The 25,222-nt window shown below is 47.0% G+C and overlaps 3 protein-coding genes and 1 long non-coding RNA gene across 4 annotated transcripts in view; 1 reads left to right on the top strand and 3 right to left on the bottom strand.

The window, feature by feature from the left end:
- Window positions 1-7,708, bottom strand: part of rreb1a (ras responsive element binding protein 1a) — a 24,426-nt gene extending 16,718 nt beyond the window's left edge. Inside the window, exon 1 of the mRNA XM_088282960.1 lies at window positions 7,076-7,708. The gene's annotated coding sequence lies outside the window, so the exon portion shown is untranslated. The remainder of the gene's footprint in view (window positions 1-7,075) is intronic.
- LOC148318554 (uncharacterized) lies at window positions 1,214-1,733 on the bottom strand. The gene is made up of 2 exons (XR_015839966.1): window positions 1,516-1,733; window positions 1,214-1,425 (listed from the first exon to the last, which is right to left on the bottom strand). It is a non-coding gene; the product is annotated as an uncharacterized LOC148318554 (long non-coding RNA).
- Window positions 7,709-10,973: 3,265 nt separating the features above from the next.
- On the bottom strand, window positions 10,974-16,369 carry LOC148318555 (coagulation factor XIII A chain-like). The gene is made up of 16 exons (XM_088283128.1): window positions 16,167-16,369; window positions 15,781-16,069; window positions 14,865-15,113; window positions 14,684-14,802; window positions 14,512-14,619; window positions 14,095-14,269; window positions 13,793-13,931; window positions 13,418-13,521; window positions 13,196-13,284; window positions 12,972-13,125; window positions 12,778-12,890; window positions 12,435-12,600; window positions 12,190-12,344; window positions 11,982-12,118; window positions 11,811-11,916; window positions 10,974-11,638 (listed from the first exon to the last, which is right to left on the bottom strand). Exons 1-16 carry the CDS (start codon window positions 16,194-16,196, stop codon window positions 11,573-11,575), a joined length of 2,199 nt encoding a protein of 732 aa, XP_088139254.1. The 5' UTR covers window positions 16,197-16,369; the 3' UTR covers window positions 10,974-11,572.
- A 1,738-nt stretch (window positions 16,370-18,107) lies between these two features.
- nrn1a (neuritin 1a) lies at window positions 18,108-24,776 on the top strand. The gene is made up of 3 exons (XM_088283129.1): window positions 18,108-18,312; window positions 21,035-21,182; window positions 22,270-24,776. Exons 1-3 carry the CDS (start codon window positions 18,216-18,218, stop codon window positions 22,505-22,507), a joined length of 483 nt encoding a protein of 160 aa, XP_088139255.1. The 5' UTR covers window positions 18,108-18,215; the 3' UTR covers window positions 22,508-24,776.
- Window positions 24,777-25,222: the final 446 nt, after the last annotated feature.

Raw genomic sequence — 25,222 nt, forward strand, 5'->3', positions numbered from 1 at the left:
ATTGAGCGCGCTGCAACTGGCCTCGGTGTGTGCGTGTGGGGGTGTGTGTGTGTGTGTGTGTGTGTGTGTGTGTGTGAGAACGCACGTGCGTGCCGGGGCGTAGTTGCAGACCAGGTTTCAATTAGGTGAAAAAGCCTCTTTGTGTGTGTGCCTCCAGGCAACAGCCACACACACTCTTCAGTTTGCCTCTCGGGTGTGCGCGCGCGCGTGTGTGTGGGGGTGTGTGTGCGTGCGTGCGCATGTGTGTGTGTGACATTTTCCCATGGGAAGGTTATTGTAATTTGGACAAAAAGTTGAATGGAGTTTGATGGCCGCGCCTTCAACACCTCTCAGGCGCGCACTTAGTTGCGACATCTAAATCAACAATTTCAATCAAAGTACCACTCGAACAACGTTTTAGATATAATAATATACACTGTGTATAAGATTTTTTTTTACAATGACACCAATTTCGGAATCATTGAGTATAATAATCGTAATCGAATTTCGATTAATTACACAGCCCTATGACAATGTGCACCCATCATATCGTCATGGCGACATGGTGACGGGGGCGTCGGCAAGAACGAGTATTTCGGAAACCGATCGGTACAGTTGCACATTTTAGGAACTCTCTCGGGCCGCGGCGCAGAAGGAAATGTAAGCATCAGTGGATGTGTGTGCAGTGTGGGGGCATGCTGGTGCTGTCTGCGGTCGCCATGGTAACAAGGTGTGTCCTGTGTTTGGAGAACAAACAATGGTACCTTTTCACCGGAGGGAGGGGCTGCATGTGCATGCATTCCTCTTCTTTTCTGTCTGTGTGTTTATCCGTGAGGTCACCAGCATACGTGTGCGCGCGATTAGCATGTGTAATAAGGATTAGGCGACTTAAGTGCAACGACAAAATCAACAAGTGACACACGTTGCAATCACACACATTATATCCAATCAATCGATGGGAAAATTGACCCGCATGGGAACAAGCCATCCTTGCATCAATGCCGCTCTTAAGTAAGACTTTCATCCGCAGGGTGTCCACCTTCTCTGAATGTTTAGTGATGTCAAGCGATTACATTTTTGAACTAATTAATCACGAAATAGTTCCATAATTAATTGCAATTGATCACATTTTTCAACTGCTAATTTTTTTTAGGTTTGTAACAGATATTTACTTGTGAGAACCGCTGCTCCATCTTATTTTGTGCGTTGCATTCATCACATTAATCACCCAGCATCCTTGTGGACACCGAAGTATGAATTTTAATATCCAAATGATAATGAGCACGCTTACGCTTGACTTCAAAATGAAACATGCAAAGTTTTTTCTTTCAAAGTGACGCCCCTAAATTGCGTTCACGCTTCTGTTGGGGCAATTTCATTTGGAATCAAGTATCCATCCGACTTGCGTCCTCCCCTTCCTCCTCCTCGCCGTCCGTCAGCAGCCATCTGCCAAAAGTGTTTAGTCAGCAGCGGCTAGCGGGGGAGGAGCAGGGATGCCGGTTGCTACTTAGCCAGCCTTTTAACTCTTTGCTGCACCTCTGAGCCCTGCGGATCGACTTCCAGCGCCGGAGCGGGCGGGCGGGCGGCCATGTTGCGTGGAGGTCGGACCTGTTACGCCGGATGCCTGACGTGCCGCGGGCTGGGCCACGCCTCGCCCGACGCTGGCGCTGATAAGCGGCTCGGGCCAGCCGAGCGGCACCGATACACGACGAGGCGAGGACCGCCAGCCAGCCTGCCCGCCGGCCGCTGCAAATCGACACCTATTTACCGCCGGGACAAAGTCCAAGCTGTGAAAGAATGTCAGAGTGGCCAGAGAGGAGGGGGAGGGGCCCCGTTCAAGTTGATGTTTGCTTGACGGATGGCGGCCATATTGGCCACCGTCAGCTTGACTTCACAATCACTTCAAGGCACTTTTTGTACAGTGGACCTTGATAGTTCTTCAAATGTCTGCGACATCTTATTGTGGTCATTCGGGAGTCCGTAACTGCAAGTTCCCTCATTTCAAAACATAACAGCCTATGAAACAATTATTGGCCTGGACCCATTTGGGCTTTAGAAAAGTAAAATTAAATAAAAAAAAAAAAAAAAAAAATCAGACAGTGGATAAGAAGTAAGTTTCAAACCAGGTCACACACAGGCACATTTTGCTTTTTTTTTTTTTTAACACTGAAAAGTAAGTGAAAGATGAACATTGCAGTTGTGCACCGTTCGTGACATCTTTGCAATGCATAATTACGCCGTAGCACATCAACACCAGCAAAGACAGCGTCATCAAGTAAAACCATCGTCATAGCAACATGACGTGGCTTTCAAAATGAAAGCAAACACAACACCGCAATGCATCTTGGGATGCTCGGGGCTCGGGTAGCATTGCCAGCATTGCCACAAAAGCGCCAGAACTTTCCCACCCTCACACGCATGACACGCCACCGGGGCAGTGAGGAGGAAGAGGAGGAGGAGAAGGTTGAGGGAAACAGGAAGATGCCGACCCAGCATTTCAAAAGTTGATCGAGGAAATGGAAGCACTCAGAAACTTTCAGATGCTGGCAGGATTTCCCAAAAATAAAATAAGACGAAAATGCCGCATTGCATCTAAGTTGTGTGTTGACCTAAAAGACAATTACTACTTTCCTGTCAGACGTGGTTGAAAGAAGCTCTCGCTTCTCATATTGATATAGATCACAAACTATTTTGCGTCCCTCACGGAGTGCTCAAACACGTTTGAGCATCAGTGGACGACTTCTACTAGCTTCGAACGGATTTAAGAAAGAGGAAATTAACTCTGTGAAGTTTCTGCCAATTTTAGAAACAACTTCTCAATGTGTCATCACTTCATTGGACTTTGAGGCGTCTCATCTTCTTTAGCATCACTAAAAGAATTCAGGGAGACTTTCAACATGTTTTGGAATTGGTGGCTTGTCGATATCTTTTGGAGGCTTCCAAATGAATGATTGCATCACCTGTTGCCATGACGACATGCGACTAACATGACCCGTCAAAGAAAAAGAAAGCCTTGAGACCACGAGGAGGAGCAACAAGTTCCAGGTGTGAAGAACACAAAGCTGATGAGGCATTTGCTCCGAGACGTCTAAATCGGGCGCCCCGCCCGTTCAGCGCCACACCCCGTTGCGTTGTCTGCAACACTCGCGCACACACACACACACACAGGCCGGCAAGTTTGAAATGCGACACAGGCGCGGGGATGCAGGAAGTGCTTTTTGTGTCTTCTTCAACTTTGGCCTGCACCTTGCATTTATCTCCGCCTCCTCCATCGCCGCCATCTTCCCTCACCCACTGGGGGGTGGGCTGAAACCTAATCTTATCTAAAAAAAGGCGCCGCTATAAATAGTGTCGGACACACAACGAGTGACACCAGTGGCGGCTTGCATCTACATGGCTTTCCCTTCGTTTGTTCGTCAGCACCGTTCAAAGGAGACCAGCAAAAGTTGACACAGAGCTTGTTTGGGCCGCTCACGTGACGCAAAGTGGATCAATGCGCGTGTGTGTGTGTGTGTGTGTTAACATGAGGTTAATGTGGAGACAGTGAGCGTCTCAGAGGGACCATGAAAGCTTTTAATTAGCTGCTTGACTTCGGTCCCCACTGACATGCACATCCCACTGAAACTCTATTACAACACCCCCACACGCACACACACACACCCACACACACACAGAGAGCAAGCTGAGAAGTAACGGAGTGAAAGTGTTCTCAGTCCCCCGTTGAAAGCTTGGGCAGTGTATCATCGTTATTTTCAACGCCGCTTTTCCTCTTGAATTGTTGACGTATTTGCAGCCGCCTAATTTGAGGCACAAAAATTAATCGATTCATAAACAACTCATCGACCTAAAAATGACCTCTGAAAAGCCCTTTATAGTGATTCAGCATTCGGGAATGAGTGCATGATTCTATACGCAGTCATCATTCCCAAATCGCTCATCAGCATTTTAGTAATGTGGACTACTAGTCGACTAAAAAGTCCACAAATATGGAAAAAAAATGTTCCATAGATTTTTACACTCCAACATGCGTGCTGAAAATCAAACGGTGTCACCGAGTAAAGGAGAAGTGCAGCAATGAATCGATGAATTGACTCAATCGATTAGCAAAATAAATCAATAAGAACTGAATCATCACAGATTTTCCTCAATATCCACATGAAATCATGTCCTCCTTTGGAATATTGTTTTTTTTTTTTATTTATGGATAAATTAATGATTACAACTTCTCGTTTGTCGCAGCCCAAGTTGGAATCTTTGCTCCCGCCTTCCTGTGTGGACTTTGCCTGGCCTCCATTAAAGGGCCCTTCCATGTGAATGTGAGCGCAAAGACTCGTCTGTCTGTGGGTGCCCTGGGATTGGCTGGCGACCGGTCCAGGGTGGACCCCGCTTCTCGACCCAGCTAGAAAAATGGAGAAATGTTTAAAGTGCCGCTGTGTGGTCATCTAGATCCGCACTTCAAATGTCGGGTTGTTCCGAATTGTTCGACGACTTTGTAACGCAATTGTCATCAAGCAAGAAAAGTGGAGTTTCTTTTCAAATGAAGAGGCACCAAGGCGACAACATGGCGAGCAGCCGCTGTCGCCACGCCAACATGCAGGCGTGTGTGCGTGACCCTGACAATGCAGGAGGAGGCGGCGGCAGCGCACAAGACGCTCTTTGTGTCCGACGCATGTTAGACAACACGACGGCGAGGTCCGCCTCTCGGCCAGTAAGGAGGAAGCATCCTCCGGTCGCCACGGCGCCCAAGAATTCCCAGCGCTTTGAAGTTTTGACTGGGGCTCCTCCCTCCCATATGTGCGCATGTGAAAAGAAACAAAACGCACACACACACCAGTGGATGGGCCAGTTTGACGGCGAGAGGCAGAGATGTGCGTCCGCCTGCGGCAGAACTTAACTGTGCCTATTTCATCACTGAGAAGCTAACCTGTTAACATCTGTGGTGGAATTCCACAAGCATCTCAATGTGGGACACCATTGCCACACCACTAATCGAAAGTTGTATTTATTTTTTATGTTTTAGCATCAGTAGATTAATTTTTGAAGGGTTTGAATGAGTTGAATTTCCTTGTCATGGACGCCGATATGGATTACATTTTTTTCATTATTAATAATTAGCATCAGTTGACGACTTCTAGAAATAGCTTGACGTGTTTTAGTGTCACTGGAAGACTTACTCTGAAATGCCAACATCTTAGCATTAGTGGAACAGTTCTAGAAGCATCTCAATGTAAAGAACATCAGTGGATGACTTGGATGACAGTTTTAAACATTATATATATAATATATATAATATTTCTCGGTTGCTAACACTTCCAATGATCACAAGTTGACCTGTGGGAGGCTCCCGCTAACTCTTGAAGTTTGTTTCCACACTTTTAGACAATCACCATCATGACGACCATAAGCAGATTTACACGACTGTTGTGAACGTTTCATATTATTATCTTGTGTCATTTGAATCATCCCTTTAGTTATCATTTGACGTTCATGTGGACTCATCATCATCATCATCTTCTTCATCATCAGCATCATAACCTGCACGCACCACACAAGCATCCAAACAAGAAAGGTCCATCCATCCTTCTCTCCTGCAGCATACTTGTTAATTACACAATTTCCACAAATGAGTACTAAAAGTGCCTTAATCAACACGGTTGCTCAACGTGACGTCACACTGTGCCATAAGCATCATCTCTGTGTCGTGTCGTAACAAGCTAACCGCAAAGTTCCAGAAGGCGGTTGCAGAAGTCCTCCTCAACTTCACGCAGCTGTCAATCATTGACTCAGCCAGATAAGACACTGCGGTGACGTCATGACGCCTCACACAAGGCCAGCATCCTCCTCCGCGCAAAGCAAAGCTAAGCTAAACGGCTAACGAGCTAGCCGCGGTCAAGATGCTTGAAAGAGTGACGAGCACGCGCGATGGTCAACGATGAGGCTGTGCGCGTGTGCCGTGTGAAATAGTGTGCGTGTGCGTGTGTGTGGTGTTTGTGTGTGCGTGTGTGATGGGGGGGATGCAACAGGCGTCACGTCAACGGAGACACTAATAAGTGCCGAAAAGGCGTCAAAAAGTGAGCAAAGCGCCACAAAAGAGACGTTTTCCGCCCCCAACGGCGACATTCGACGACTGATCGCCGCCTCGACCGAAATTAAGCGACAATGAGATTAATTTTCTTGATCAATTTGTCTGGGCAAGGTCACAGCACCAATTTGCAGCTAGCAGCTGTTAGCTGCGATGTGAGCGGAAGCCGTGCACGCGTCCCTCCAAATTACAACATCCATGTTGATCTTGGGAAAGCTATTCTGTCTTAAATATTTGCGCTTCGTAACCAACGTATGATTGTAATCATATCAGTGTTGTTACGGGATGATGTAGGGCAAAAAGTACCCATCGTCATATCACACATGCAAGTCAAACGACGTAACCCGAGCAGCCACGAGTGACCTCCATGCGATGTGAAAGCAGAAAATGGCCAACGTGAGTCAAAGTCGGTCAACAAGTCGACAACTCGATCGTTTCTCTAGGCCCGAATTCAACAGGTGGTTTTACTTTGAAAGGGCCGGCAGGAAGTCGGCGCAGTGCTTGCTGCTGGCCTGACGGTGGCGTGCGCTAGCTTTACACATGGCCACTAACTAACTGACTGGCTGACAAACAGCGAGCCTCCGACCAAAGTGCACCCGAGATATGGATGCTCGCCTCCGGCAGCCAGCACACTTTGACCCCGCCCGGGCCGCCCTCCCCGTGGGTAAAAGCTCCCGACGACTACAAAACCCCCCACCCCCCCTCCAACGCAACCATCACCGACTAACTGCCTGCCCCCTACCCAAAGTTTGTCCCGAAAGTGCGAAAAGGTTCGAAGGAGCTTCAAAGTGGGCAAAGGAAGGAGGAAGGGAGCCAGACGCGCTGAATTCCACCGCTTGGATGCGCATCGAACTAGGAAGCCAGCAACGCGGGGAGGGAGCAAAAGTGCTCGCTCGCCATCTTAAAGTTGACTTGGCACACGGCAACAAGTCAACAAGCAGCCGACAAGTCACCCAAAACACACTCGCCCGACACCAAACGTCCCGAAAAGGCAACAAGAAGAGCAACACTCACGGTGGACTTTGTTGGGGTTGGGCTGCTTGCGCCGAGACATCGTGGCGGCCGACGATGACGATGACGATGAAGAGGAGGACGACGACGATGAGGAGGATGAAGATGAAGGCAGTGACGGCGAAGAGGCTGCAAAGTTGATCCGAAGAGGAGACGAATCAAAATGGCGTTTCCGAAGGGATGTGCAAACTTGGACAAACTTTACTCCGGCTTCTCCTCCTCCCCCTCCTCTTCCTCCCCCTCCTCTTCCTCTTCTCTCTCGCAAGTCACTCGAGTCAAAAAGACTCGAAGAAGAACCTTGTGTGCTCGAGTCGTCGGCCTCTCCTCCTCTTCCTCCTCCGCGTGTGTGTGTATGTGTGTGCGTGTTTCTAAAGCCGCGCACTAAAGCTCATCACGTGTTGCGCGTGTGTGTGAGTGAGTGTGCGTGTGTCTCCAAGGGGACGTGGCCATCAAGCATCTCTGTGCACGCGCCCGCCCGCGGGAAGCTTCTTCCTCCTTTGCGCGCACGCGCAGCCAAGCAACTTCTTTGAAACTTTGTCGTTTGACGAGTCAACAACTCTCGTCAACCACCACCCCGCCGCGCCTCACCCCCCCATCTTGTTTCTTAGTTTACTGCGGTGCCCAAACGAGCGAGCGCAGCATCCGAAGAGCGCAAAGTCTCGCGAGAACTTTTGCGAGAGGATGTAGACGAGGAGGATGCTAACGCTAAGGCCTCACTTAGCTTAGCTTGTAGCTTCAAAGTATACAGCTTCTCCCGTTTGACAAGTTTTGCACTCCTGTGTGAGTGAATTAAATTAAATCAACTTATTTATATTATTTGAGCCCAGGGCGGCGAGTTGTACTTCTGAATGTAAAAAAGTAACTTTGTTTATATGTGTTGAGGTTGTGAAAGTAAAACAAGGTCAATATTAAGACATGAAACTCCTCATTTGGAATGTTTGAGCTTCGATAAAATGATGACATGAAGATGATTTGACTTTTTATGTTCCCCATCATCCTTTTTTATGGTGTCACTTAGTCGTTTTGTAATTTGTCTAACTTTGAAATGGACATCAAGACAACTTTGTATTTGTGTGTTGACATTGTAACAAGTAAACAAATGTAACTTTCTGTATAATCTCAATGTTTATCAATATGTTGTATTTTTTAGTCATGTCATTTTGAATGTTGTATTTTATTTATTGTGTGATAAACTTGAATGACTACACATTTCAGCCATTTTTCCCACCCTTTACGACCAATGATGAGATATGTCAGAAAAAAAGAAAAAACAAATACAATATAAAAGTGTCAATCCTAGCTTTGGACACAGAACGCAGTTGAATTGTTCAAAGTAAAAGAGGGAGATTTATTTGAGGGCCAGAGCAAAATCATTCACTCTCTCCAGACTCGCCAATCGCAACACACAAATTTGACAGCGCGATCTTGCTCCATGATACTCGACTCGCGATGTGGCCCTACGCAAACTGATTTTGGTGCCTTTGCGGCATCCCGTAGTGACTTGAAAACATCACCGCTGTGCTAGCATCCGGTTGTTTTCACGCGCTAGCACTTGAGCTACTTGATTGTGATGAGGTCAACCTTTGGAAGTGTTTGACGTCGCTAATCTCATTACTTTGCTTTTCTATGCTAACCGCTCCACTGAGAGGCTAACGCGCACGCACGCATGCGGGCGGTCACATGACACCTCCATCACAGCAACAAGTTGTTGCTTGATTGACGTGCCTTGTGTTGAAAACGGGAGCGAGCTCGGCAAAATGGCTGCGGGTTGTGAGCACGTACCTCGGGTCAAAATTGACAACATATGGAAGAGTGGCAACATATTGGTGAGCGTGTGGCATTTCATTTGTAAAACATGCAAATCTTTCGGTTCATTACGTCTTTTTCTTTTTTCATTGCTTTTTGAAAGTTTTTTGGGATCTGAAAAGTCTCGAAACATCAACGAAAGTGCTTTCAACTGTGGAAGCTGCTCAAAACCAAACCAACAACAAATCATCCTGAGAAAACAACTCGATCAAATCAATAAAATGGAAGAGTTACCCGGCCGTGGCGTTATCTTCTCAGGCTTAGCTGGAATGCTAAAGCCGAGCAGGCGAGTTGTCCAACCCCGGCGCTTGAGCCCCGCCCCCCTTGAAGCGTCTGGGAAGGAGTGGCGAGGACACAAAGTTGCGTCTCGCGCAGCACAAAGTGCGCCATGTTATTTATTGGCCGGTCGCCATGGAGATGTTGCTGAGGAGCCAACCATCGGCTGCAATGGCCCGGATTCATCCATTCACACCGTGGCCAGAAGGAGCTCGTGGCTGTTGCGAAGCGCACCCCAACCTACTTGACGTTTAGTCTAAGTTTATTCTATTTTTCTAAGAAGGCAGGGGGGGGTGAAAACACTCACAAGGAGCAAGCACGACGTAGCCGTCCCATGGGTAGGTCAAAGTTGCCAATCACAAACCTCATTTCATGCTAGCCAATGAGAAAGGTCAGAGGTTGCGAGCCGCAAGTGAGACGGCTTTCGAGGCAATAGGCGAGTTGCACTCAAGCAACATGTAGAACTTTGCACTGCAGCCTCGCACGCACGCAGAAAGTAGCGTAATAACAGTAATTTCAAAATTAAAACATTTCAAAACAAACTTGAAAGCTCATCTATGAAATGAATTGAGAATGATGATAAAAAAGGACTTTGGCTTTGATTATAGCTTGTGTTCGTTTTATGAATCTCATTTGATATTTTGGTGACTTAATAGAAAGGTTTTCCGAAAGCATGGACGCGAGACGTTGGTCTGACCTGCTGCTCCTCTTCCACCTCCTCCTCCTCGGCCTCCATCGGAGCGCGGAGGTCACGTGACAGCGACACCTGTCGGCAGTTCTGCAATGAGGCGAAAAACATCTCCAGCTGCAGAAGCGTGAAAGGGGGGGATGGGTGGGGGCTGCCTGCCAAACCGGTTTCCAATAGTGACGGATGATTTGCAGCGAACAAGTTTTGTTTGCCTGCCTGTCGACTCCTTAAAGCAGCACGTGGCAAACGTGTTTTCACTTCAACTCGATCTTTGCACTGTTTTGCTTGCTCGGAGAGGGAAAATGATGGTGGATTGCCACAGGTGGCAAAACAAAGTCTAAAGCCTGCCACAGTTTGGCTTGTGTGCATTTTCTGCTCAACCGGCAGGTAGTGCAAGATGCACCTGTGGCGAAAGCCAAACTGTAGCTGCCGTTTGACTTTCTCCTTCGGAATTTGAAACTTGGCCAACTTGGACGGACTCTGCGTGTAGGGACACGTGCAGCCGCCAGAGGGCACTGTGTTGTACTCCAGAGAGGAGTGCGAGTGCGAGTTTGTGTACGTGTGTGTGTGTGTGTGGGGGGGGGGGGGTTATGTAGAAAAAACAAGTGACCGCTTACTGGTCGCCACTCAATGCCAGTGCACATCGAGACAAACAGGGACTGGTCACCAGGCCTGAGCAGAGACAATTGATTGGTCAGCAGTCAGGGCAGGAGACGTAGAGGCAAACAAACAAACCATTGTTGGGGGGCGAGGGGTAATGTGTACACAAGCCACGACCTCGCAACTGTGTGTGCGTCCCATCGGCGGGCTGTGCGGATGAACCGGTTTTGTGATGCTGGCCTGGCCATCTGTTGCCTGGACAACCGCTAAACTGGAAAAAGAAAGTTACTTACTAGAGTTTAATGGTGGGAATATCTCACTTGAGTCGACATAATACATCATCGTCGATCACCAAATAACGCTTGTTGTTTTGAAAACAAAACAAAAACAAAACAGCACGCTGACTGGTCATGTGATGTACAGGGCCCTCTAGTGGTGCGAATCGAAACTGTATTAGGTGTTCAGCGTAGTACGAATTGTGCTGCATGGATTTGCATTCGAAAAAATAACGATGCTCAGAGACGCTTTCGGTGCTTTTGACTTTGCTTTATTGTTAGTGGATGAGGAAGAAATGCATTAGAGCAAACGTCTGAAGAGAGAAACAATCACTTGGTTTGATTGATTAGCAACATGATGAGTGGGCGTCGACGTCTTTGTGGCATTTTCTGCCCAAACGATGAAATGGCCAGTTGAGAGGCCTCTGAGCAAAAAAAAAAAATGATGGGTGTCATACTCAAGCTATTCTTGTCAATAATGTTCCACTTAGGCTTTGCAGGTCGATTTTTTTGGGCACGCTAATTTCACGCAAATTTCAGCTTGTGTGAGCATATTGGTGGCATTTTTGGGGTGCAACTTGTCAGACAATCAGAGGCCTTCCGCGAGTATAAGATGAACTCAAAGGAGGAGGAGCCATGTAGACAAATAATCACATTTGAAATTTTTGCACTAATTTGAAGACCTTTTTGGATACAAAAGCCTCAACCAAAAAGACATTGAAGTCAATTTTTTGGATGTTCCAAAAAGTGGCAACTTTGTCAATCAATTTGGGGCGCTCTCGTCACACTGCTGCTTTGATTAAAAAACTGATTTGATGATTGTTGGATGCGGGTGAGAAGCGAATGTGGCCCACTTCAGTCAGAGGCGTCTTGGGGTTCATCGAGCTTGTCCTCAACAATGAAGTCAACCTTTCCCCAAATCTGAAAAAAAAAAAGATGACATGTGGACAATGATACAAGTTGGCTCAAAAATGTCCTTCGCCGCTCAGATGCAGTCCTAAAGCTTGCATCCAGGCAATTTTCCTGAGCAGATTATTATTTCCTCTGAAATGAGAGCGGGTCAAGCGGCTGTCGGCAAGTGACGTTTTCTTACCTCGCACAGATTGGCACTGGACATGACGGCCACCAGGCTGCGCTTTCCGGTTATTTGCGGGATGAAGGACTCCTTCCAGTTGAAGGAACCTTGAGGTTGGACGATGCTGAGACACACACACACACACACATGAAGACACAGGAACGCCACAACGGCAACCGACGTGCATACCTGTAGAAGCGTTTCCTGTTGGTCATGAGTCGAGGGCCCTCGATGGCCAAGGTGACGTTGTAGAGCGGGAAGTCGAAGGTGTTGACGAAGGAGACGTTGACAAACATGTCCTGTCCAACGGCTTGAACGCCGCTCACCTGAGAAGCCACACAGCACACCGGCATGAACGTCTCGTGCGCGCGTGCCTCGCGTCGGGCGCGTGCGCTACCTTGAGCTGGAGATTGGGGGCATGCAGGTAGACCACCTTCATGCAGTTCAGGTACGCCGCATCGCCGTGACCCGCCAGCGTGAAGCACAGGAAGCGCTGGAAGCCCAAATTCTTCAGGTATTCCTGAGCCTTGATCTTCACCAGCACGCGCTCGGCTGAAAGCGAAAACGTCACACCGGTCAAACTCGCAAAGTGCTTCCAGTGCGAGTCGGATCCGATCGCTCGCCCCCACTACGGCGACTCACTCTCTTTGGGCGGCACGGTGACCTCCACGGGCTCAGATTTGAAGCGATTGGACAGCACGCCCGTGTAGAAGACAACGGCGCACGTCACCAGCGCTTTGACCGTTTGGGTCGTGTCGCCCTTGTTCTGCAGCTCCACCAGCAGCTCCACGTCCTTGCCCAACGCCACCTGAGCGGCGGACACACATGAACAGCAGCACAAGACGGCGACACTTTCAATTACATTTGACAACCGTCATACCAGCTGCTGTTTGCTGAAATCTACAAACGAGCACAAAACGAAAACACTTACAAAGACGTGAGGGCAAAATTTGAAGACACGCAACATAAAGACGGATTGTGACACCTGATCAGTGGAGATTGAGCAGGTGATCTGAGGACTGGCGGTTTGTGCGGGGATGTCTCTCATCAAACCGAAGCTCTGAGCTGTCACCATGGCCTTGGACTCATCAGGACTTCCTACACACACACACACACACACGCACGTTTGAGTGGTATTGCGGTGGGGGGCAACAGAGGTTGGAGTCGGGGCATCGGCACCTTCGGGGTACTTGTACGTGTACGTGATGTCGTCGGCGGCGTCCACGAGGACGTGCTTGGTGAAAAGTCCCCTCCCCACCAGCTTCTTGTCCACGACGGTGGAGATGACGTTGCCGTATTTGTCCTGCGTCAAGTAGATGACGTCGCTGTTGACCTGCGGTGGGCGCACCCGCCGACGTTAACCGACGGGAGACAAGCGGAGAGAGAGAGACTCGGCAGCTGACCTCGGCGAAAATGAAGGGGCTGTCGTAGGAGTGGCCCACCAGACCTTCCTTGATGGCGAGCACCGAGGCGGGGCCGCAGCGGTACAAACCTGCATGGGGGGCACAAAAAGTTGTTCAAGGCAAGTCGGGACTCACGACTGGCAAGCCAAAATCGCAAAAGTTCCGAATCCAACTTAGTGAGCAGAGTCGAGTGTGTGACTTCGGACCGGAGCCGCAACGTACCGTCGCTGGTCTCCTGGGGGGTCGAGTCCACCACCTGCCAGCCGCTCAGGCGGGCGGGCAGGTCGGGCCGCTTCATGAACACTTCGTTCCAGCAGTGGTAGTTCCTGCACAGACAACCGACTTCACTTGGAGGCCATTTCGTTAAAACGGGTAAAGACGTCTTCTTTGTTTGGCGCGAAGGAAGTCACAGAATTCTGCACAAAACAAAGTTAGGATGGCCAAAGATCAACTTGTAGGAATAAAACGGTTGCTACGGCTGAGGCGTCTCGTCATCGTCACTCCACTTTGCAACACGTAGCAAGCCTGCCCTCAGGACAGCAGGGGTGTGTGTGTGTGTGTGTGTGTGGGTGTGTGTGTGCATGCGAGATGACCCACCAGATGGAGTCCTGCGTGTTGCGCTCGTCCGCGGATCCGTCGGCCTTGAAGACGAGTTCGATTTTCAGGTTGCCGTTGTTGTCGTGAGCCGAGAAAAAGTTGGAGATGACTCTGGCCGGGATGCCGAGGCAGCGCAGGACTGCCAAAAGAACAAATCTTGTCATGACGGATTGAGCGAACTTGAGACCTTGACGAACTGATATCACAAAATCTCCAATCGGGAGACTTTTTTGTTTCGACACCACTTTCCGAACAGTAAGGATGGCGCGATTACATTTGCTCCCAGTAGAGGGTGCTCTTACATGTGTTGAAGACTCCGGCAAACACCCAGCACTGCCCGTAGCGCACGGGGCTGCCCGTGTTGGCATACTGCAGCAGGATATTCACGCTGCCCGTCCACAGAGTGGGCGCCGTGCCTCCAGAAAAGTTCTCGCTCCAGTTGCCCACCAGGACGCCGTCTTCATCCTGGGAGTTAATCTGCAAAAGGGAAGGAAAGTTCCAGAGCAGGCATGTCTGACGACAGGAGGATTTTCTTCACGCGTAATGAGGATGGATGGACGCTGGAGATAAAGCAACAAAAGGAAAAAAAAAAAAGGAACGCTGCTGCAATATGCTCGTCCCAGACAAGGAGAAGAAAAAGAAGGAGGAGAAGGAATAAAGGAAGCAGGTTGAAAATATGCCATCCTGGTTGCAGAGCAAGAGGAGTGGTCGGGCCTCACCAAGGCGGAACCTTTGCGAACCATTCGAATGGCGTCGCCGCGGTTGCGGATGGGCATGCGGCATGCGTCCAGGATGTAAATGCACGCGTCCAAGATGCCGCGATCAAACTGCAACGACGTGCCACATGTTACTCGATAGCACGCACGCCTGCTAGATTGCGTGTCGACACACCTGTCCATAGACCCAGTCACGACTGAGTAAAGTTTCTTTGGAGCCCATGTAGATGGCGCCGACGTCACTCAGGACGTACTCCTGCCGTCCTTGCTCATCCGGATAATAGACGGAATCCTCTGCGGAGCGTCAACCAAAACGTCAACAACCGGACAAGATCTGATGCGGCGCGCTCACCCACCTTGATTCCAGCAGTTGAAGAGCATGTAGCAGTCGGTGTCCGAGTTCCGCTTGGTGCGCTGCAGGCCTCTCCGGGTCACGATGGTGACGTACAAGCGGAATTTGCCCACGATGGTGTCGGCGCGCGACGTGATGCCCAAAAGCAGCCCCGAGCCTTGCGAGTCTATGATCCGACCCGGCCAGCGACCACGGCGTCGCGTGCCGAACGTCACCTCCTCCAGGGTGTGTCGACGGATCGAGGGGCGGGTACCTGAGGGCGGAGCGAGTCGCACGGAAATCTCAAGTTACCGGGCCACAAATCAAACTCAAACAAGTCCAGTCAAGTCATGACTTTCTTGAGGTAAGCCACTGCTTCTCAAATATTTTCTGTTACGCCCCCCCCCCCCCCCTAGCAAGAAGAAAATCATGCAAAAATTTTCACCCCCCACCACCACCCACTCTCCGCCGCAACTATAAATAATATTCGTTGCAAAACAAACTTACACCATAGCGTTAATATTCACTGCACACAATGAGCAAGGAGCGCGCCACTGCCACCTATTGGAGTGGATGTGCAATTACACTTTATTGTAGTACGGCGGAAAAAGGGTCACATGCGGCCCTCCCTCAGCATCTTTTTTTTTTAATTGCACTTTGCAACGTCGATTGTGTTACTCTCGTCTCAATTAAACGATTTTGAGACTTGTTTTGTCTTTGTGTGTGTTGTAGTAACGGTTAAAACCTTGCACTAGTTTCCTCTCATGATCAGAAATATTTTTCATCTTCAAATATCCCTTTCTGATACTTGCTGCATCACAGCATAAAAAAAACACAAGTGGCACCTTGTCCTGAAAATGGAGATTTCCAAATGTCAAAGTCAAAGTTTTAGCCAAGCAGTGAGAAATGAGCATGTGACAAACGGTCTCGGACGGACGCACCAATCAGGAACTCCAGCTTGAACTTGTCCCTGGGCGTGACGGGTCGGGAAAAGGTGACGTGCAGGACGAACTCTTGTCCCCGACGGACCACCAGGTGCTTCGTGTCGTAGGCTTGCGTGCGATGCTTGGGCAGGTTGACCTCGCGGCACATGTTGACGTCGACCACGCTGAGCGAGTCGTGCCAGCCTCGCGGGTCCAGATCCTCCTCAAATTCTTTGTCGTCGTCGTCGTGGAACGCTTCGAATATGGGGAAGTCGTCTTCCTCGTTCCCCAAGTTGCACGTGGATGGCTGCCGGGACAATTTTTGCTTTCCGTTATTGTGCGCCAAGCCGAACGCTAAACAAATTGACATTGTGGAAACGCTTCGGTTTGGGCCTCACACTCACCGCCTCGTTGTAGCGTCCCGTCGTGTCCATGGCAACCAATGAAGATCGCGAGCTGAGCAAAAAAAAAAAACAAAAAAAAACCACAGCTGATAGATAGGGCGATGCTACATCACTTTTCTAGAGCTGGTCTTGAGTTTATCGTGGCAGGCTTTCAGAGCACATTCGTGTGCGTGTGCGTGTCTTACCTGTGTCAAGAAGGCAAAGTTGTGGCGATGACATGTTGAAGCTTTTTTAAATACCCAACTGACTTCCTGTTTGTCACGTCAAGAGGCAGCAAGTACTTCCTCCTTTCCAAAATAAAAGTCTCACTTCCTCCGACCTTGGGCGCTGAGCGCGGAAGTCATCGTGACACGAGGAGGTCATACAGGTCGAGGAGGTCGAGTCAGCAACTTCCTGTTCCGTGTGACGGTCACACTTGCGCAAAACAACACCAAAAAGGATTTTTTTTTTTAAACTTTTACAAACATTAGAAATTATAAACACTTACAGAGGACAACACGTACCTGGCAACAGTATTGCTTGTTTGTCTCTTTGTGATTGATCGGCTGCTGCTCTGCTAATTTGTCAACGCTGCGGATAGAAAAAGTAGAGCCAGCACATCGTTTTTGTGACATGACACCAAGAATGGTTGCAAAGCTTTTTTCACACTTAATGTGACTTCTGACCTGTACAGGCATAAGCAGTAATTATTATGACAACTCATTCTTGTGTATCATAATAAAGCTTTTTTCAAACTCCAAGTGGGACAAAAAAAGTGAAAAGTGAAAAAAAGTGATGAGCAGGAGTTCAACTTGACTGAAGAAAGTGGAGGAAAGAAGTGGAAGGTCACCACAACAGAATAAAAACAACAGAAAAAAAACAACAGAAAAACCTTCTGGATGCTCATTCAGCACGACACACACACAAAGTACACACACATACTAATCTGCATTCTTGGGAGTTTTAATTTTGCCTTTTGAATGTTTGGCTTCAACAAACTGGAAAATGGTGTCGTGTTCCACCACTGTTGCTAACATGCTAATAGTTAGCATCCTGAAGAGGTAACGCTCCAAAAATGAAAACAATACTGCCTCCCACTATCTTAAAAAAATGATTGAATTTGTTGATCATATGTTTACCTGAGGACGAGACCAGCAAAACATGACAGAAGTCAAAGGTCACAGCACGTAGAGGTTAAAGGTGAAATTCTGCCGAGACACGTTACTTCAAAGTAAGTTAGCATCAAGATTAGTTGGAAATCGTGTCGCTCAGGATGCTCCGCTTTTGCTTCTTCGTCTTGTGCCACCAGAGGGCGCCAGAGAACCACTTTAAATTACACGCACACGCACACGAAAGCATCGGCGTGTGCGTGTAAGCGTTAACGTGTGCGTGTTTGAGTCTATGTCGCTCTGTAGATCGATAGAAATATATTTTAACATCTCCTCTGGATATCCAAGTCAATACATAGTGATTGTTGTACACGATTTAGTATAAAATTAATCACAACTGTTATTTCTAATTTCATGCGTCAGAGTGCCTCTTGAAAATGAACAAAATAATTTAAAAAGATCATTGTGCCTCTTGAGAAACTGTTTCCAGTGTTATGATCGCCAAAAATAACCACATAATAATCACATTGATGACGTTGCACTCGCTCCCCCATTTGAATGACAAAAAACACACTTTCCCAAATGGCCAACTCAAGTGGATTTGGAGCAAACACTTTCAAACAATCACAAAGTGGCAAAGCAAAATTAGTCATAAAGACAACCATACATTCAGAACTCAGAAAAACAATGAAACGCCCACATAACACAAAAACAATACAGTCTCAGACGTCATTCTCCCAGTCACCTCACCGGAGGACGTTGATGACGTACATAAAGTGCCAGATGACGACATGTGGTTGCAAAGAAATAAAAGTGAATGGAGGACTCATTCCAGTGACGAGGAAGAAGAGGAAGAGGAGGAGTCTCTCTCTCTCTCGCTTTCTTTCTCGCTCTCTCTTTTCCCGCCACAGAGGAGGAGGAGCGTGTGCGTGCGTGCGTGCGTGCGTGTGACTTTGCGGGAATGCGCGCCTCCTCTGCGGCGTCAGTCCGTGCGTGCGTGCGTGCGCGTCCACCGAGGATGGCGGGAAGCCTCGTGCTCGTGCTGGCGCTTCACTTTGGTGAGTTGCAATCGACGAAATGACATTTTTAAAACATCATCACTGATTTTTATTATGATGATTATTATTTGTATTATTGTTATTGAACGGCGGGAAGATTTGGAGCTGGTCACCTTGTAGTCGCACGTGACTCACGGTTGAAAGTGCACGAGTCCATTTCATTGTTTTCTTCCCCCACAAAAATAGAAATGTATTAATTTAATGTCAAGATTTCGTTTGTTTTCTGGCACGTGAGCACTACACTGTGCGTGTGCGTGTGTGTGTGTGCGTGTGTCTGTGTGTGCGCGCGCCAACAAGGGGATCCCCACCCCCTTGCCATCTTCCTCCTCCTCTTCTTAATCTTGCTCTTCTTCCTCCTTTATTTTTGCTAAAGTGGCCTTTTGCGCGTGACTCTCAAATGCGTGTGTGTGTTTTAAGTGTTCGCGCTCAAGCCGAGGCCGCGCTTATTTGTTCTAAAAATTGCAATACAATCACAACGCTCAGGTTTTGTTGTTGAAAAAAAATAAACGAATGATGCAATAAAAAAAAAAAAAACGAAATTAGACGGTAAAAGATGATGTCATTTGCAGCCGTGCACGCGCCTTCCCGACTGAATGCACTGGCCGGGCGGGCGCCGTCTAATATATGGGCAGCACTATCATTTTTTCCCCAATACTTCTTGTGAATATTGTTGTTTTGATTGTTGCGTAAGCGCGATGTTTGTGGAGGTGTACGTGCGTGTGTGTGAAAGACTGAGCACGCTCTTTTTCTTTGCAACGCTCGTGAGCGCGCACGCCTTCGTCTTTCTGTTTCCTCTCTCGTGTTTTTTTTTATTGTCTCATCATTATCATTACTGATGAGTTCCAATGGCCTTCCTAACATGATATCACTCGAGTGTATTTCTGAAAGCCCAATTATTTATTATTATTTTTATTATCATTATCCTATTAGTGTTATGATGACGCGTTCTGAAAACATTGATTTCGCGTGAGACTTTTTTGTATCTTTTTTGGGGCAGGAATTTCGTTGCAATGAAACGAAATAAATCACACCGCACATTTGATTGAGGAAAACACGTTCTCGTGCAAGTGCGTGTGAGTGTGCGTCTGTGCGTGTGGTGGGCGTGTCGAACGCACGCACCACGCTGCTTTTCTGCACTGCAGGAACGTGTGATTGTGCGCGTGCTTGAAAGAGGTGCGAACGAGCGAAAAGACTTGCAAGACGTGCACTCAAAGAAAAAGCGAAAAAAAAGCAACAAATATGACAATCCTCAATTCGAAGTGGAAAAAAAACGGGACAAACTCATGTGAACATTTCCAGCTTTTGTCATTTACAAAAAATAGATGAAAGAGAAATGATGGGGATGAACACGAATGTTTTTGTTAAATGAAAAAAAAAGAAAATGAGTGTGTGTGATGAATTGTATATGAATATTTGAAATCATAAAGCAGCTTGACGTATAGTGACGTCATCCGTTCCGCGTTCATGTAGTCCCTTTTTTCCTACAGCGCGTAGTCATTTTTACAAAGTTTAGCTCGACAAACAATTTAGACCATCATCCTCATTCTCAAGTATTTTATTTGAGATGATTGGATGAGGTCAGATCAAAGTCATCCAGACACATGACGTCATCATGCACGTGCAAATTGAAATGAAAATAAAAATGCGCGTCGTGCGAAAGAAAATAATCCCGTAAAGAAAAAGCACACAAAAGCGCTTGCTCTCCCTTTCAAAGTCAAATTGCGTGAATTGTTTTCCTTTTGCGAGATAAATTAATCCTCATCATCCTCATCCTCAACTGGAACGAACATTTTTTTTTCTATTCATGGATGGGTGGGATAACCAAAAATATCATCCACATCATTTCCATCCATGAATTCAAATTGACACTTTGGAAAAATATGCAAACACAAATTGATGAGGATTCTCTTGCTGGTCTACCCCATAACGACTGTCAGAAAACGAGCAAAAATATCGCTGATGGTGCATCCATCCATCCTTTAATTGCCGCTTATCTGGAACCGGGTCGCAAAGGCTTCAGAGGGAACCTGGACTCCCCCCAAATAAACCTCCCGCTCTTCCGGAGGGATCCCCAGACGTTGACAAACATTTCTCCGGTGTGTCCTAGGTCGTCCCCGAGACCTCGCGTCGATTGTTTCCGAATTTAAAAGCGGAAGTCTGCAAATGTCGCAGGCCACGGGGGGGTAGGGGGGCGTGTGAGTTCGCGCCTTGAAATACTTGAAGAGGGAACCCTCCTCATTTTGCACATCATAAAGTCAACAACAACCAAAAAAAAAGTAATTGCACACCTGCTTCTTCAGTTCCAAATTGTAAATGAAATTCAATCTTGGCCATTTGCCAGCCGAAATGTGGGATGAACAAAGATGGCAAACAAACAAAAAACGAGCAAGGCTAAAAAAAAGAAAAAACCCGCCAAGATTATTTTCTGCTTTGCAACGCGTCAAGTCAAGATTTTGACCAGTGTGTTGTACGCCTTCAATTGGAGAAACGTTGCACTAGTCAGATCTTTTTTGGAGGCACGTGACGCTTCCAGACGGGACGTGTTCGACAAATCCAAGTTGCGCAGGGGCTCACGTGACGTGTGTTCATTGTGTCATGTATGTGATGTGAATCCGTCTTGGCCCGCACTCGTGTTGAATCTGCTTGATGCTCAAAGCTGAACGCAGGGCTTGCTTTCTGTTTGTGCGCTAACGCCGGCGACGTTGTTGTGCTTTGGGCTCAGCGTGGCTGCTGCAGTCGATGCTGGTGAGCTCCGCCCACTGTGACGCCGTCTTCAAAGGCTTTTCCGACTGTTTGCTGCAGCTGGGGGACAACATGGCCAACTACCCCGCCGACCTCGACGACCAGCAGAACCTGCACAAGATCTGCACGTATGACGCGCACGAACGCGCGCACGCGGCTTGCTGACCATGCAAACGCGTTGCAACACCGATATGTTTACATTCTATTATTGTCCTTTGACAGCATTGAGGAAGAGAAACTAGTCAACGCATTTTCTTTGCTTCACTCTCGTAAATGGGAACATCATAAACGTGGTTAATTGATCGTGGGGATAAGCTCCGCCCCCTGCGGCTTCAAAGGCCAAATGTTTGTCCAAGACATGCAAGAGGGCGTAGTTTTGTGTCACAATTAAACACACTTTCATGAGACCAACACGCCCACTCCAGATGGTGCGCGCATACACACGAACGCTCGCATGAACACACAAACGCTCGCACACGCGCACACGCACAAGCAGATTGAGTGACAGCTTTATCTCAGCAAGGAGGGGGCGTGGCAGGTGGGAGCAGTTAACACGCCTCCTTGCTCATGGACACACGCGCTAATTGTGAGCGTGAACATGCCTGGGTCAAAGGGCACGCAGAGGCAGGTTGCATGCACGCCTCATTGGTCGCATGGTGGCCAGTGGGCGGAGCTAAAGACCCTTTATGAGAGATTAATGGGCAGACAAATTCACAAATATCCAATTCCTGGTCAAATCCATTTTTTCCCCTTCCCACTTCTGTTGGGTGGAAGAAAGCTGCCAGTCAGTTTCCCTTGCAAAAGTTCGCCAACGCCAGACGTCGGCACTCTGAGGCGGATGTGCTAACACTTCTCGGCTGTGCCGCCTCCTAAAACGTTTCAACATGAAAATGTTCAAACACTAAAATATTGAAATGCTAAAATGGCGAGATGATAATTGTCGTACAATTTAAAGATTAGGACTTAAATCTGGACAGGAGTTGACTTTTTTTTCTTATCCAATTACCACCTGAAATTGCCTTTTTTGTAAAATATAAACAACTTCATTGAAGACAACAAAAATTTGATCTATTGTGAAAAAATAATTTTATTCTCACTCATACGTCTTGAAAATGTACAACTATATTCTCCTCTTAGTGCATTTTGATTTTGGAAATTATGTAACATTTTTTTCTCTGTTCCTGCCCCCGCCCTGTCCCCGCCCTGTGCTGACAGCTACTGGGACGACTTCCACTCGTGCGCCAGCACGGCGTTGTCCGACTGCCAAGAAGGCGCCAGCGACCTTTGGGAGAAACTCAAGAAGGAATCTCGGAGTCTGGATTTTCGCGGGAGTTTGTTTGACCTTTGCGGCGCAGGAAACGGTGCCCTCCCCAGCTGGGGAGTGGCCCGTGGCCTGGGAGGCGCGTTCCTGGCATCGCTGACCTGGCTTCTGACCTGGCTGATGGCCCTTTAAGAGAACACAACCCCACGTCAACACCAGGATTAAAAAAAATAAAAAAAAAGAAAACATGACAAAAGAGAAAAACAGGAAAACCACGATGGGGAAATACCAGCTCATGTTTGCCCTCAACTTTGCCTTCCAGGCGCTTGGTCCAATCCCACGGCCACCATGACGCTTTGACGCCACTTTGATGAAATGAGGACATTTGGACCAGAGGATTTTCCTAAAAACACACGGCTCTAGTGGGCGTCGGCCGGACGCGACATTCCGTTCACGAGCGCGAGCAGCACGTCAATTTGTTCCCCTGCAATGACTTGCAAGGCTAATACTTTTAGCGGCTAGCTTGCTAACTTGCGAGCTAGCTTTTTTTCTTTTGTTTTTTTCTTTTTCTCTCTTTGGCTTTGTTGGGAATCCCTTGGTAGTGTACGGACATCTGTGTGTGTTAGTGTGAACATTTTTGTGTTTCAACATTTTACCACGTTATTGTTTCCCTTTTTAACATTTGTGTTTTAACATTTTAACATTCTAATGTTTTGTTTTAGCTTTTTAACATTTTATTTTAATGGTTTGCACCTGAACGTTTTAGTGCTTTGTTGTTTAAGCGTTTTAATGTTTCTAGCTGCATTCCACATTTCTGATTTTTAGTTTCTAAACGCTACTGCCACCTGTGGCTGAAACATGAAATTGCACCCTCCTTTCTATGCGTGCCAATATCATCAGAGAGTAGAAAAAAAGCCTTTTGTGCGATGCTTTTCAATTCAAAGTCGGATCTTCGTACTCTACAGCGCTCAAATTTCTGGCCGCGATTTTGTGAGGCAACAATGCGAACGCACATTACGTCACATCCGTAGAAAGAGCGCAGGAAATTTGAAGCCGATTCCAGTCTGAGAATCATTTTTCAGAGGCTGGCAAGAATCGCCCTTGTGAACAGGAAGAAGATCCATGAGTCATAAATGGTCAATTGAAAAGGCGATTGGAACTTTTTACATTTTGCTGTTTTACTGTGTTAGCATTTTAACATTTTACCGATAGATTCCCAACACAGCCAAACTTTGTTTACGGCGACGACGGGAAGTGAGTGTTGTTGACTTGCATGATGTCACTTCCTCAGCCTTTTTTGGACATGAGCACAAACATCGGCTTAGCGCTATACGTCACCTAGCACAGCGCTACAAATCCAAGCCTTTGCGCTAATATGAGCTAATGCTAACCGGAGTTAAGCCGCGTCTACTAATGTCTTGGTTGAGAAGCGTTTTCTAAATGTAGTTAAGTTAAGGTTTAACACTTTGTTGCTGAATTCAGCGGCTAACGGTAATTAGCTGGAGCTAAGTGTTGACCTTAGGAGGAGAACGTGCAACTTTTTGCCACGGCTTTTGTTGTACGTCATCTGATAGCATTTGGCTAATGGTTGCTCTGTCAAAGCAGCGCATTCATGTTTGGCGATTGAACGTTTTACCATTTGAGTTTTTAACATGTTTAGGTTTTTAACATTGTAGTGTTTTAACATTTAGTGTTAAAATGTTTTTAACATTTTAGCCTTTAAACATGTCTTTTAGTGTTTACTGTTTTAGCGTTTTAATATTTTAGCATTTGAACGTTTTCAGTTTTAAGCGGACTGTTTTAGCGTTGTAATATTTTAGCGTTTTCTGTTTTAAGATTTTAAGCGTTTTAGTGTTTGAATGTTTTGCATATGAACATGTTAGCGCTTTAACGTTCCAGTGTTGAGCGCCGGGTGCGCGTGCTTTCAGGTTAGCTAACATTTAGCAAAGACTGTGGCGAGGGGCTCAGATTGATTTTGTGCTGGTTTCCTGAAATGTTTGACAAGTGTTTTTTTTGTACGTGAGTAGAAAGTTTAGCGTTGTTATGTTTGTGATTGCAGCAAAAAATGTAAAAACAAAACAAAAGAGCAATACCACCACGACATCATGGCCAGTGTAGCTCCAACCAACCAATCAATCAATAACCATTCATCAATAAATAGACTGTTGTGTTCCAATAAATAACAAGTAATAAAAATAACAATAATAAAATAATAACAATAATAATAATAATAATGATAATAATAATTACATGTTTATGTCTCTGTTTCTGTTTGTTTGCTCTCAACTTTTACACGTCATTCCAAAATTCATCAAAAAATTTACAAGGATTTATAATGTACTTAGAGAAACTATTCCTAAGAAAAAAAGATTTATCATAGAAACTTTATTCCACTTTTAATGAACATAGAAATATCTGAAAATGATTTAGTGCAAAATAAAACAATACTGTTTGAAAGGAAGTCTGTGACGTCACTCTGTCCTTTTGTCTTCGCCCGCGCGCGCGCATTCGTTTCATGATTGAGCTGCGCTCGCTCTTGATGGCTGGAGATGAAGAGGAGGAGGATGAAAATGGGGAGGCCTCAGCTGCCCAAACATCGTCTGTCCTTCCTTTTGACGGGTCGCCTGACGCCCTCAAATGGTCGCCGCAGACAAACAAGCGTTGACAATTTGAGAGCGAACAGGCTGCTGGAATCGGCGTGTGTGCGTGTGTGTGTGTGTGCGCGCGCGCGGGTGTGGACGCGTACCAGGGTTGGGAGGCACGCGGAGGACAGGCCAACGGTTTTTGGACGAGTTGCATGTCGCCCAGTCAAAGTATTATTATTATAATTATTATTATTAACAACCAGCCCGCATTTCTTTTTCTGAAATCATTCACATGAAAAAAGAAGCCACAACGAAATGTTTT

This window comes from Idiotropiscis lumnitzeri, chromosome 19 (assembly GCF_059441095.1).
Source record: "Idiotropiscis lumnitzeri isolate Australia: NSW breed Sydney's pygmy pipehorse chromosome 19, RoL_Ilum_1.0, whole genome shotgun sequence".
Lineage (NCBI taxonomy): Eukaryota > Metazoa > Chordata > Actinopteri > Syngnathiformes > Syngnathidae > Idiotropiscis > Idiotropiscis lumnitzeri.